General features: G+C 41.9%; 2 protein-coding genes across 24 annotated transcripts in view; both read left to right on the plus strand.

The window, feature by feature from the left end:
• The window catches only part of dst (dystonin), a 103,202-nt gene that overhangs the window by 47,721 nt on the left and 41,518 nt on the right, over positions 1 to 13,963 (plus strand). For 22 of the 23 annotated variants that reach the window (XM_026189077.1, XM_026189082.1, XM_026189078.1 and 19 more), the window contains 5 exons: positions 6,047 to 6,193; positions 7,367 to 7,455; positions 7,541 to 7,649; positions 8,227 to 13,689; positions 13,793 to 13,939. In XM_026189077.1, the coding sequence (XP_026044862.1) occupies positions 6,047 to 6,193; positions 7,367 to 7,455; positions 7,541 to 7,649; positions 8,227 to 13,689; positions 13,793 to 13,939 (5,955 nt within the window). The remainder of the gene's footprint in view (positions 1 to 6,046; positions 6,194 to 7,366; positions 7,456 to 7,540; positions 7,650 to 8,226; positions 13,690 to 13,792; positions 13,940 to 13,963) is intronic. The other variant, XM_026189099.1, reaches the window with a different exon arrangement.
• Positions 2 to 5,703, plus strand: LOC113034506 (desmoplakin-like). Its single transcript, XM_026189106.1, has 2 exons — positions 2 to 3,513; positions 3,684 to 5,703. Exons 1-2 carry the CDS (start codon positions 700 to 702, stop codon positions 5,682 to 5,684), a joined length of 4,815 nt encoding a protein of 1,604 aa, XP_026044891.1. The 5' UTR covers positions 2 to 699; the 3' UTR covers positions 5,685 to 5,703.

The following is a 13,963-nucleotide window of genomic DNA, read 5'->3' on the forward strand; positions in this document are numbered from 1 at the left end:
TTATTCTTGCTTTAACACATAAAACTTTCTGTGGTAACAGGGATTCGTGTGGCACTTTTTCAATTTCAATTTGTTCGCCATTTGTTTCCTGATGCCAATGTAGCTGTATTGTCGCACATGGGCATGCTTCCTGGGTGGTCTTCTCTTTTTTATCAGCTTGTTTTAGTGGCTCACAGTACTTCCACTACTTGTCTACCTTGACTTTTTGACTCACTCCTAGACAATTATCCCAGATGGAGGTCTCATCGTGAGGGAAGAGAGTTTGCTTCATTGTACAAAAGAAGCAAAGGAAATGGAGCAGTGCATGTCTGCATGGATGGTAGCTCCTTCCTGGAGATATTGACTTGCTGGGATGAGAAAGCTTTTTTCTAATTCTGCTGCAGTAGATCTTATATGTCTCTTTTAAATGTCTCTCCAGGAATCTGTGCATTAGTTCTAAAGCTTAGTTTTGACATATAAAACTATAACTGAAATTAAATCAAACCTAAAATATTGATGGTATGTTTGCAGTTTTTAGGCATTTACAGTACAACTATCTCTTCTTTTATAAACAAAACTCATTAAGGAAATTCCTGGAGAGATTGTTTTATTATTAATGGCGCTAATTTACAATGTCTACAGTGGATGATTTGTGTTTTCTTCCCGTTATAGAAGAGAAAAGCTTTTGAAAGAGCAGAGAATGAAAGGTGGACAGAAAGCATGGAGCTCCAAAAAGCTACAGAGGATATAGAGATTAGTCAACTTAAGCGGCGGGTCTGGGAGCAGGAGGCTTTGCTGACTGAGAGGCAAGAACAGTTGGAAAAGTTGGAAGGAGAAATAGAAACACAGCAGAAGACAATTAGTGATCTAAAGTGTCAGAAATCCCAGCTCGAGCATTATCTGAATCAGTATCATGCTAAATTAGAGATAGCAGTTAAAGACAAAATGGCAATTGAGCAGGAATTAAAGCACACAAAAATGTTAATCGAGCAGTCAGAGGCCACGTGGTCTTTGACTCAGAAGAAGCTAGACGATTTCTTAAAAGATAGAAACGATGGCCACGATATTAATATCCAGTCAGCAGGAGACTGTAAGCTGAGATCATCTGCATTCAGAGAAAATGACAGCACGATGGTGGATGTTCTGCAGCAGAAATTAGAGGAGCTGGTCCTGGTCCAGAGAAAAGCAGACATGGCTGAAGAAAAAGCACAGAGTTATAAAAAGCTGTTGGATGAGAGCAATAACAGACTGAAGAAACTTCAGATGGACTTGGAAGCTGAGAGGATTAGCATGAGACAGAAATCAGAGGAACTCCAGCAGGAAACACAGAACATGAAGAAATCCATCAATGAGCTTCAAGACGAAATCAGATCTCTCAAAAGAGCAAAGTCCTCTCTGGAACAAAACACGTTTTTTCACAGCACTGAAATAGAAGGCCTTAAAGAGCAGCTGAACATCGCCCACGGAGAGCTGCAGAAAAAAAGCTCCATTGAACAGGAAAATAGTTACAAGATTAACAGCTTAGAATTAAACCTGACTTCCAAACAGTCAGTAATAGATCAGCTGAAGTTTAAATGCAGTGAGCTGACGAGGATGAATGTCTCATCGGAGAGTAATATTCAAGGTCTTCATATCCAGATGGAGTCAATGGAAAAAGAGAGGTCACTTTCAGAACAAAAGCTCAGGTCTTTAAGGAGAGAGATCGACAGCTGGAAACAGCAATTTCAAACAGCAAAGGAAGAAAGTAGCTTAATGAAAAAATCTGAGCAGGCGCTGCAGGGCAAGTGTAAAAATCTGGAAGCAGAACTTCAAAAAAGTGAATTAGCTGCTTCTCAGTGGCAGGTGAGAGTAGATGAGATTAAACACATCAATCTGGAGATGGAGGAAAATCTAAAGAACATCAAAGCTAAATTGGATCAGGCGATGATGGAAATTGACAGCAAGGATCAGCAAATTAAAATCTTCAGGGCTCAAGTAGAGAGCACCAAATCACAGGTCAGAATTATCGAGGAGGAGCTGAATAAGAAATCGCAAAGCTCTCATGAGCTTCAAATTAAACTGCAAGATTACAGTGAGGAGGTAAAGAAAATGACTGAACTGCAGCAGAAAATCAAAGTTCTCAGTTCAAGTACTGCCAGTTATGAGAAAGAAATAACCTCTCTTAGAACTGAGCTGATGTCAGTGCTTTCTGACAAGAATTCGGCACACATGCAGAAAGCTGAAATCAATGATTTGAAAGTGATGCTGAATGCTAAAAATGCACAACTGCAGAAGGAATGTGCTGAGAATCAAAAGCATCTCAGTAAAATCAAAGCTTTAGAAGATGAGCTTTTCAAACAAAAGCACAGTTTTAAGGGGTTAACCAGCACCTCGGAGAAAATGACAGAAAACGTAAAGCAGGAACTTTACACGCTTCAGAGTGAGAAGAGAGAAACGGAAAGGAAAGCCGAGAACCTGAACGCTAAACTTTCAGATTTAAGCTCCTCACTGCAAAGAACAAAAGACGAGTTAGCGAAAGAGGCCCAAGAGAGAAAAGTCAAAGAGTCCAAACTAATTCAGCTGGAGGCTGAGCTTCAGAAAAATAGAATAACAATCAAAGAAATTATGTCCAGTTCTGAGAAATCCAGATCAAACCTACAAAATGAGAATACATTTTTAAAGAGGGAGAAAGCTGAGGCATTAGAGAAAAGCATCTTATTGGGATCTGAAGTCAGAAAACTGAGAGAAAACCTTCAGCACGCCCAATCGGAAGCCGAGCAAAAGCAAATAGAAAACGCTGCGCTTCAGCTGAGGTCCCAGCAGATGGAGGAACAACTGGATAAGTGTAAGAAAATGCTGGAGGAGTTAAAGAGCAAACTAGAACTCCAGAGAGAGGGCTATGACAGGCAGTTGCTGCTAGTGAAAACTGAAATAGAGAGAAAAATCATTTTACTGCAGTCCGAACTCACAAACCACAGCGAGAAATCCAAAGCGCACAGCGCTGAACTAGCAGAGATGCTGAATAAGTATTTCAAACAAGACATGAAGCAGATAAAACATCAGAGCACAGCTGATTCAAAGCAACAACCAGACCAACAGCTTCAAATCAAAATGGACAAAGTGCAGCAAGAGAGAACGAAGCTCGAACGAGACTTGTCAAAAGCAAAATCTCAAATACACGAACTCGAGGAAGAAAAAGTTGAACTCAAGTCAAAAATCAGTGCTATGCTAATCCTTTACAATGAGCAAACGGGTGAATGGACAAAGTTTCAACAGCTGTTGAAAGACAGCGAGTGGAAACTCACAATGAAAGAAAATGAGGCAAGATCTCTGCGGGAACAAATAGTGCTGTACATCAAAGAGGTTAAAGGCCTTCAGGAGAAGCTTTCGACACTCGGATTAGAGGCGACTCAGTGCAGTTTCCAGTATGTGAAAGACAACAAGGCTGATCTGATGAATGCAGATGTCGCTATAATGCAGACAATGGTGCACTCAAATCAAGATACAAAAAGCAGGAGAGATGAAGAGATTCTCTCAGTGAAAAAGTCCTCACAGGTACGCACGAGGCTGAATTTTGCATTACAGGAACATAATAGTGCATTTATTAACAGATCCAGTATTTTTAAATGCAGTATGCTCCTTTCAGTAGTTGTTTTTTTCTGTTAGTTGATATTAATAATTGTAGCTGTAAAAACTTAATAGCTCTTCCAATGTCACATCTACAGATGGCAACAACGGAGAACGAAATCACCCTTGAAGTGATTGAACATGTCAGACAAGATAAGAGGGAGATCATTCACAGTCAAAGCCTTCAGCAGGATTCAACAACAAACACAATGTTGGATAGCTCCCCTTATCAAACTCCCGCTTTTCTCAAGAAAGATGTGCAAAGTGTGACTTACAAGAGCCACGTTAACACTGATTTCCAAAGCTCTGTGACAGCACAGGGATACATGGCTCTGTTGGGACTTAAAGACAAACAGCTGCACGAAACTAATGTCAGCAAGACACAAATGTACCAAAGCGCATCAGAGAGTAGTATAACAGACCGCGATGGACAGCAGAGCGTGACATATTCAACTCCCCAAAAGCTCCCAGACCTCAAAGGGGGTGTAAGCATTCAAAATATGGTCAAATTTAGGCCCTCGGATGAAGAGTACATCGGCAAACCGGTTGCTATTGCTGGAATTTATGTGGAGTCGAGCAAGAAAAAGATATCCTTCCTGGAAGCTGCTGAGAAGGGCTTCCTAGCAAAGACATATGCCCTTGAGTTTCTCGAGGCTCAGGCTGCAACAGGAAGCCTTACAGATCTGGCTACCGGACAAACGCATTCAGCTGCCGAGGCATTGGAGAGGGGGATTATAGATCCGAGCCTGAAAGACAGACTGATGGAGGCTGAGAAAGCTATTAGTGGCTACATCTTTAAAGGCAAAAAGCTGTCTGTGTTTCAGGCCATGGAGGAAAGGATTCTCAATAGATACAAAGCCAAAAAGATCCTCGAGGTCCAGGTTGCTACTGGAGGACTGATAAACCCAGCAACTGGGGTCAGGGTAACAGCTCACATTGCTGTAGATCAGGGTCTTTTGAACAAGGAGACTCTACAGAGTCTCTATGATCCAGTCAGTAACCCCAAAGGTTATCACAACCCTGACACTGGACAGAAAGCATACTACTCTGACATACTGAAGGCATGCTTGTACGACATCAGTGGTGGAGTGTTTCTCTTTCCGTTTGGTGAGAGGCACCTAACAAGCACATCTCCTGCCAGCTCTCATAGGGTGTCAGTTGTCAACAGCAACTGTGGCACTGAGATGTCAGCCTATGAAGCATTCAAGGGGAAACACATTGACAAGAAGACATATCTGTTTCTGTCACAGCAGGAGAGTGAATGGCAGGAGAAGTCCACAGCTGACCCCAGTGGAACCCCACTTCACGTCATTACTGATGTCAAAGGTGGCCGACAGCTTTGCCTTGAGTCGGCTCTAAGTCAGAGATTCCTGGAATCGTCTGAGCTTGAGAGCTATCGCAGAGGTCTTCTTAGTATCACTGAGATCGCAGACATGATATTTTCAAGAATGGTTGTTGTGGAAGATGTTAACAGCCCCATTGCTGGACTTTGGGATGTCACTCAGAAGAAAAGGCTTTCGGTTTTTCAGGGTTTTCAACAGGGCTTTACTGACAGAGCTACTGCTTTGCGGCTGTTAGAGGCCCAGGCCTGCACTGGAGGTATTTGTGACCCGTCATGTGGAGAGAGAGTTACCCTCACCGAGGCTCTCAAAAGAGGTCTTTTGGATGAAGCACTGAGTCAGCAGCTTCTGCAGTTTGACCAAGCACTTAATGGCTTCATTCATCCCAAGACTGCAAAGACTTTGTCTGTTTCCCAGGCTGTTCAGGAAAATCTCCTCCCAAAAGACGCCGGTTTCCGCTGTATTGAATTCCAGCTCCTGACTGGAGGATTGATAAAACCTGACACCCACGACAGAATCTCACTTGAAGAAGTCGTTCAGAGCGGACTCGTTGATAAAGTTACCGCCACTGTACTCAAAGACGAGAAGTTCCACACCAAAAGCCTCACCTGTCCAAGGACCAAGAGAAGAATTACATTCAAAGAGGCTCTGGAGAGAAGCGTGTACGACTGCCACACCGGGTTAAGGTTACTGGAAGCTACGAAATCCCACGGTTTTGGACCAAAGTCAACATTTCATTATGTTTGGGCATATAAATAAAAACCTGTCAGTTATTATAGCATTAGCCTTTGGTGGGGTGGATTTAAAGTCAGTGAGTCTTTTCTCGTTATCTTTGACCTTTTGATGAACAAAGATGCCTCTTGTGGTATTACCAATGAAGCCTCGCATTGCTAAACTGGTAAAAAATATTTGTGTTTCAGTGCTGCTGATTCTTCTTCAGCTCTGACCAAAACAGTTTTTCAGTACATGGTTGTCCAAAGCTTTCTTGTGTTTTCTTCTTTTGGTTTTTGCTGATTTTAACTTGATCATGAATGGATTTTGACAGCTCTCTTCCTGTGTTTTGGTTTATTTTTGTAGCAAAGTTAACAATCTTGTTAAAAGTCCGTCTATTTTAATTCTAGAGATCTGTTGATGAGGAGAAGAGAGAGAATGGTGATAAGGTTAACAAACTATTGCAGTGGATGTCCAATGTGAAACAGACCGTGAGCAATGGTGGGGATGCTCTGAAAGATAGTAATGCCAACACAGATGCTTCTAATAAGCCGCAGGTAAATAATGTGTATGTTCCTGGTGTGTCCTGTTTTTTTTATTATTGCTAACTTTTGTTTATATATGAATTTTTTTAATGACAAAAACACTCCAATCAAAATGATCCCACCACCCTTTGCTGTCACAGCGTTTGATTTCTAATAAAACAAACTGTTTACTTCCTGATTCATTTTATCCATATATGTTGTGAAGCTCTTGGATTTAATTAATGCACTTACAAAGACCTACAAAGATAATATGAAATACTTATTTCATTTTATTCATAATAAAAACAAATGCATATGTTGCACAAGCACCCATATTTAATGCACTTCACTGAATAATAAATGACGTCAGTCTCACGGGTTATTGAAATATTTTAACATGTGGCCCAAAACTGATATTATTCACCTTAAGGTTACATGAAATTTATATAAAACTATCCCTGATGTGTTCATTATATTGCAAAAGGAATTAAATCATGGCTAAATAGTGGTGAGAGGCAGTTTATGATCACGGGGTCCATAATTAAATCTGCCCAACATAAAAGAATAGAAAATAAAATAAATGTGTGAATTAAAGAAGTTTAGATTTTCATTACATGTCATTTGCTAATGAGATCACTGACTTCTTATATATCTTTTGATGTTAGTAGTGGACCTTTGCATTTCTGTAGTAATACTTTCATAAACTTAAATAAATGTCTGTAAAGTAAAACCACAATTCAGTAATTACAGTGTAACATAATTAGACTTTATTTTGTCAAATTATGTCAAAATCACCTTCCCCTTCCCCTTATTATGTTTCTGATATCATGCCCCTTATGTAAAACAGAATAAAGCACAATGTGCACAGTGCTATCAGAAATAACAGTGTTAAAATTATAGCCTCATTAAAGACTGTGTAAATCAGTCAAGTCCTCTCTGGGAGAAACACTAAAATGTTATGTAGGTTTCCATTGCTAATATTTATTGCAAAGTTGTTGTGTGCAGTATGCTTCATGTAAATAATGAATCATGAAAAATTTAATTTAGTCTGTAAAAAGTATTTGTGTGTCTGTGTGTGTGTGTGTGCATTTTTGAGGATTATCTTGTTTTTTTGTTGCAATTGTAAAGTAAAACTACCATAAAAGTCACTATGCATCATTGACTCTAACATGGTGATATGCATGTTGTTGCTGTTTGATGTTCTAGGTGTCAGTGGAGGAAATCGTCACTAAAAAAGAACAAATTGCAGAAGCGCTGAGGTCCACACAAACGATGCTAAACAAACACAGTGACAAGTAAGCCTCCTTACCTGGACTAGCATGCAAAAGACTGACTGGTAAAGCTAGGGGCTTCATCCTTAATATTTTTTTGTCTTTACAGAATGACAGAAGAGGAAAGAAAGAAGGCCCAAGAGCAGCTGCAGTCTCTCACTCAGGCCTACAATGAACTCTCCCAGCAGTGTTCAGATCAGACTCCCTCTGCAGATGAGGTTGGATTATAGGCTTCGTGTTTATTAATGGAGTGTGCCCTATAATGTGTTGGAAAACAGTGCCCCCTGATGTTCGATTGCATGTCTAACCATTATCCTCTTTTCCCTAGTACAGTGTTTGCCAAATTCTGTCGCACTTTCTCTTAGACTGGCTCCTTAGGAACAGAAACTTAGTATGGCTGAAACCAGTCAAACCTGAGTATGCTGTAAACATGCTAATTGCACCAAGCTGTGGTCTGATATTTCACTTCTTTCAGTGTGCTTAAGCTCTCTTTAAGAGCTCAACAGGATAGCAGATATATAACTTTACAGTGTGCTGTGTGACTAATGACACTCTTTTTGCAAGATGCTGAATGCTTATATTCCAGATGCATGATAGCTTTAAATGTACTCTCCATCACCCTCCTGTTGCAACCCCGTTGCAGTCTTGCTCTTGCACAAACGCTGTCTTAACAAACCCGTGTCTGTGTGGTGGTGAGTATAGATTTTGTCTTGCCTCAGTTAGTAAAATTTGAACAAATTTTGAGGCTGAAGCCAAAGCTAGTGAGATTAATTGTCATGCTTTCATTTCCTGCAGGATTTCAAACCCCTTGATAGGATTGGGACTGGAATGACTGGCCTGATTGATCAGAGAGGTTTGGTAAATCATCAAGGGCCCCTCCTAACCTCTAACCTCTCTGAACCCCAATTTCATCTGGGGTGTGATGAAGCTATTGAAGAAAATCGCATCTACACATCAACGCTGAATCACTTGCCAGTGTTGAATGATTCAAGCAAATGCATACAGAGTTCACATGTCTCCTCTGTGTCCCTGTCTGACATAGCAGCAGCTAGAGAAGGGTCCATGTGTGAAGATGTGATCATAAAGATAATAGAGGCCAGCCAGGTCAGTGATGAAGTGCAGATGTCCTACACAGGGGACACGATGACCCTGGAGAAGGCATTTCAGTGTGGTTTAATTCCTGCTTCTGTCTACGTAAACATCCTTCAGAGGAAAAAGTCTCACCAGGATATGATAAATCCTGGCACTGCAGAAAGTCTGTCTTTTTTAGAGCCTGAAGAGGAGGGTGAAGCTTGTGAGGCTAATAAACTGATATTCAAGGGCCTGAGCAGAGAGAGCTCAGAGACATCAGAGGGGAATATTAACAGTGTGACTTCGGGTGGTTTTAGTAATCAGGAGATTATGGTGAGGTTGTTAGGTGCTCAGGGGGATCTAGAAGGTCAGAATGAAACTGAGGTGTCAAATGGTAACTTCCAGAATGCTGGAGGTGGGCTGAAGGTGGATGCGGCCATTCAGTGTGACTTGATGAGCTCCAGCAGCACACTCATCGTCCTGGGAAATCAGCAACAGTTCATGGGACTTGCGTTGCCTCACTCTGGGGAAATCCAAACGGTGTCTGCCTCGCATGAATCTGATTGTCAAAGCACCTCCAGTGAGTTTACCTGCAGACTTTTTACTAATCGAGGGAAAATAGCAGCATTTTACATTCCAGAAAATTCAGAGGTGATAGATATCACTACCGCTATTCAAAATGGTTGGATCGACAGTCACACAGCAGAGGTTCTGAAATCCATAGAGATCCCAGATGTGCTGCCAGATGTTGATCACCTTAGTGAAAAGTTTTCATCTTGGCTCACTTATAAAAAGCTGGCAGTTGATGGGTGGCCTCATGATGGTTCAGAAGTTAATCTCCCCTCTCCCACGGAAGCAAAACAGTTATTCATCTCATACTTAATAATGAACAGTTACATTGATCCAAAGTCAGAACAGAGGGTTTTGATACTTGATGATCAGTTAAACAAAATGGCTCATGCTTTTCTTGAAGACACGCTATTTTATCCGAACGATGATGAAGGTTTGACTGATTTGACTTTGTTTGATGCCAAAAATCCTTTTGAAGACGCAGATTCTGAGATGTCGCTACACATAAATGATGAATCAGAGGAGTTAATAAAAAACACAGAGGACGTGTTTGATCGTTATGACTTTGTTTCCCAGACCGGCGGGAGAATCACCTTTGATGAAAACACACAACACACATTTGAGCCTCATAATTTCGTTTCCTCTGGCAATGGAAGAATAACCTTTGATGAAAAATCGAATAAAAATGACAAAGCTTCAAAACACGATCATGCCAAGGACCTTTTAGTGAGTAGTGACATTGATTTTAACACCAGAGGTGTAGAGGTGGAAAACGCGTTTGAAAACGACACATGGTGGACAAAGTCAGATCAGTTTGAAGAAGGAATTTCTGGAAATACTTTGAAAAAGGAGGCCGGAGATTATGCCAGGGAAGGTCTTGATATTCCAGGTTCTCTAAATGTGTCAGTCCCTCACACATTTTGCTCTGGGGAAAGCAGAAATATTAGCTCACCTTCAGTGATGATTGGCTCTGAGTCCTCATTTAAATCTTGCCATCAGGTGCCACCACACTATAAGGCTAAGTGCTTTGATACAACAAGTGTTCATATTGAACAACCTCAGTTTTTAAGCTCTGAGGACTCAGTGGAGGGTGGAAATGAGTGGAAGAGTGCTATTGCGCTTCTGAAAACCCAAATGGAGGAAGAGGGCATTTTGGACGTCACCTCTGGGAATTGTTATAACCTGCAGGAAGCTCTTAATAAAGGATTAGTGGATGATAAGATGGTACTAGAGCTGCATGACTCACAGTCAGATGAAAAAAATCCCATCCTGATGGTTGAGACAGACAGATTTTCTGGATTAAAACAGGCATTGTCAAGCAGATGTCACACAGAGCAGAGCTTTTTGAGGTCTCATTGCAGCAGGAGCATTGGTGAGGCACTCCCGCTTGAATTAGTCAGGGATTCAGATTCGCAAGACAACTTTTACCCAGAGGAAAACCGTGTTTACTCTCTTTCTGAAGATCAAGATCTGGGTTTAATTCACGCAGCTGAAAACACACAGCAGGTGATTTCAAGAAATGCTGCTGTCACAGTGCTTGATTTAGCCAAAGAAGAGGCTAATAACAAAGAAGGAGAGAGTGAAAATAGAAATCGAGAGTTGGCGTGTAAGGCAGTGGGGAGTGTAGAAACAATGACTAATAAAGTACATCTTTCCCTTCCATCAGAAAGTGGTAACATGCCTCAGATGATCTCACCCTCTTATTGGAATCAGGTTACAGCAGAGCGTATCAATCATATAGGAAAATTGCCTTTAGGGGCTGAGGACAGTGAGTCACACACCTTAATGGATAGCGAGCTGACAGGAAGAATCTCTGGCATCAATACTGATTCCAAAAGCCAGACTCAGTCTGCCACTTTTGCTTATCACTCCGGTAAATCTGACAGCATACCCAGTGATGATGATGTTTTCGGTGATGGATATGATACCAGTGTAAGAAAACAGACATTCATTCAGAGTGAAACCGGCACGTCAGTTTCATTTTCCAGTGCTTTGTCTTTGGAAGCTAGAGTGGAAGATGAAAGTGGGGTTCGGTCAACTTTGGGCAGTGAGCCAGCTCCGAGTGTGGATTACACATCGCTTGGGGATTTGGTTGAGGGTGCAGTCATCTCGGTTTCCAGGGGTAATTGTAACTCTGTGAAAAACAGGGCAGAAGATGTCAGAATTGCATTACGTCAGCAAGCAGAAAGTGATTATAATGATGAATCTGAGCCCAGCAGCTGTCAGAGAGATCAGAGCCTGATTGCAGCTGTTTGTGAAAGACCTCCAGAACAGCAGAGCTCCTCTTCTGAAATACCTGCTGTTTACAGCAGCATAACAGCAACAAATACCATCAATCACAGCAACTATGATACTGAAGATACAGTCCTGACTCCTAAAGATTTCTTAGGGTTTACAGATGGTGGAGCAGGTGATTCTGAGAGGCCTTCCCTAGAGAAGCAAAATGATGACATTCTCACTATTGATGGTGAACAGATCTCCACAGCTCTCTGTCAGCGAGATCAGAGCCTGATTGCAGCTGCTTGTGAAAGACCTCCACAACAGCAGAGCTCCTCGTCTGAGTTACCTGCTATTTACAGCAGCATAACAGCAACAAATACCATCTTGCGCAGCAACAATGATATTGAAGATTCAGCCCTGACTCCTAAAGATTCGTTAGGGTCGGCCCATGGTGGTGCAAGTGATGCTGAGAGACTTTTCCAAGAGAGGGAAAACAATGACCTTCCCTCTATTGATGCTGTATCTGTCTGTCAGGGAGATCAGAGCCTGAGCTCACCTGTTTGTGAAGGACCACAACAGCAGAGCTCCTATTCTGAGATATCTTCTGTTAATAGAGACATAACAACAAGTACTATCAACCAAACCTACTATGATATTGAAGATTCAGCCCTGACTCCTAAAGATTTGTTAGGGTTTACTTGTGGCCTTACAAGTGATGCTGAGAGGCTTTCCCAAAACAGGCAAAACAATGACATTCCCACTGTTAATGCTGAACAGATCCCTGTATCTCTCTGTCAGAGAGATCGGAGCCTGAGTGCAGGTGTTTGTGAAGGGCCCCGGCAGCAGAGTTCCTCTTCTGAGTTATGTGCTGTTTACAGCAGCATAACAGCAACAAATACCATCAATCACAGCAACAATGACATTGAAGATTCAGCCCTGACTCCTAAAGATTTGTTAGGGGCGGCCCATGAAGGTGCCGGTGATCCTGAGGGGCTTCCCCAAGAGAGGGAAAACAATGATATTCTCACTGTTGATGCTGAGCAAATCCCTGTATCTCTCTGTCAGAGAGAACGGAGCCTGAGTGCAGCTGTTTGTGAAAAACCTCCACAACATCAGAGCTCCTATTCTGAGATATCTTCTGTTAATAGAGACATAACAACAAGTACTATCAACCAAACCTACTATGATATTGAAGATTCAGCCCTGACTCCTAAAGATTTGTTTGGGTCAGCCCATGGAGGGGGAGGTGATGCTGAGAGGCTTTCCCCAGAGAAGCAAAATGATGACATTTTTAATATTGATGCTGAACAGATTTCTGTACCTCTCTGCCAAAGGGGTGCACCTGTTTGTGAAAGACCTCCACAAGAGCAGAGCTCCTCTTCTGAGATACCTGCTGTTACAAATACTGTTTATCACAGCAGCAATGATGTTGAAGATTTAGCGGTGACTCCTAAAGACTTGTTAGAGCCAGTGCTTGGTGTTACAGGTGATGCTGAGAGGCTTTTCCCAGAGAGGCAAAACAACAGCATTTTCGCTATTGATACTGAACAGATCTCTGCATCAAGAACGGACACAGACGATCCTGATAGTGATAGAAATGTGTCCTGTTTAAATCCATCGTTTCCCTTATCAGACAACTTTGGACAGCCTGGAAGTAGAATAGGAGAAGAGATGAGATCTGATCCTATAGAAGAGGATCAACGTTTAGAAGTGTGTGTTTCTGTGGATACTCACACAGTTACGGATTTCCTGTCTGAGAGCAGTATAATACCTGTTGTTTCCTCTTCAGGCCCATTAGTGTTTTCTAATCCTGGAAAGACATATGCAGATGACCAGGGGGAAGATATTACACACAGTGATAAGAGCAGTGGTTTGGAAAGGGCACAAGCTCAAGATTCTCAAGATGCCCTTTCTATAGATAAGAATAATGCACAATCTTTACATAAAAACAGTTTCCACGAGAGTAGCACATCTCAAGGATTCACAGACAGCAGTCACCCAGATCACCTCATGAATTTACTGAAGCAAAATTCTCTCAGTTTAGACAGCGAGGACATGAGGAAAGCAAAACTGATAAGCCAGGATGAAAGAGGAAGTCAAGAGACAGAGCAGTCTGATGCCCCAAATATCCAGCTGCAGCTGCTGCAGGTTTTTAAGACTGTTTCCACAAGCCAAGACCTTTCAGTGCTTAAGGAAGTGATGGATACCCTCAGCAGCGCTCTGGGGTGTGAATCACAGCAGGAACAGTGGCACACACTGGAGAGCATCAAAGAGGAAAGTTCAGAGGGAGAGGATGAGGAGTCGGGAGAGGATGACGGTGCTCCAGAGACTCACCAACCATCTGTTGAGGCCTCTGCCAGCTCATATGGCTGCAAAGTTGAGGAGGTCAAATATAAGGTGCGGTTTATTTTGGCTGAATGCTAAGCTCATCATTTCTTAGTTTTGGACATTAGTAACATCTGTTCCTTTTGTGAATTCATTTTTTTTTCTTTACCCACAGCTGTTCTCCATCCACGATTATTTGGAGTGTGTTGGGAGACTGCAGGATCACTCTGATGTTTTAGAAGATGCCAGAAAAGACCTCTCAACCCCAATACCCACAGACAACAACATGGAAGAACTGCAGAACCAAATAGACGAATGTCAGGTTAGAAATGACCAGCTGAAGCCC

Source organism: Astatotilapia calliptera, chromosome 13 (assembly GCF_900246225.1).
Source record: "Astatotilapia calliptera chromosome 13, fAstCal1.2, whole genome shotgun sequence".
NCBI lineage: Eukaryota > Metazoa > Chordata > Actinopteri > Cichliformes > Cichlidae > Astatotilapia > Astatotilapia calliptera.

What these genes read in the sequence shown, in the direction of transcription:
- LOC113034506 (XM_026189106.1), top strand. Translation starts at nt 700, where the DNA reads ATGGAGCTCCAAAAAGCTACAGAGGATATAGAGATTAGTCAACTTAAG. An exon ending in CAGTGAAAAAGTCCTCACAG is followed by an intron (nt 3,514 to 3,683) that starts GTACGCACGAGG and finishes TCACATCTACAG; the next exon opens with ATGGCAACAACGGAGAACGA.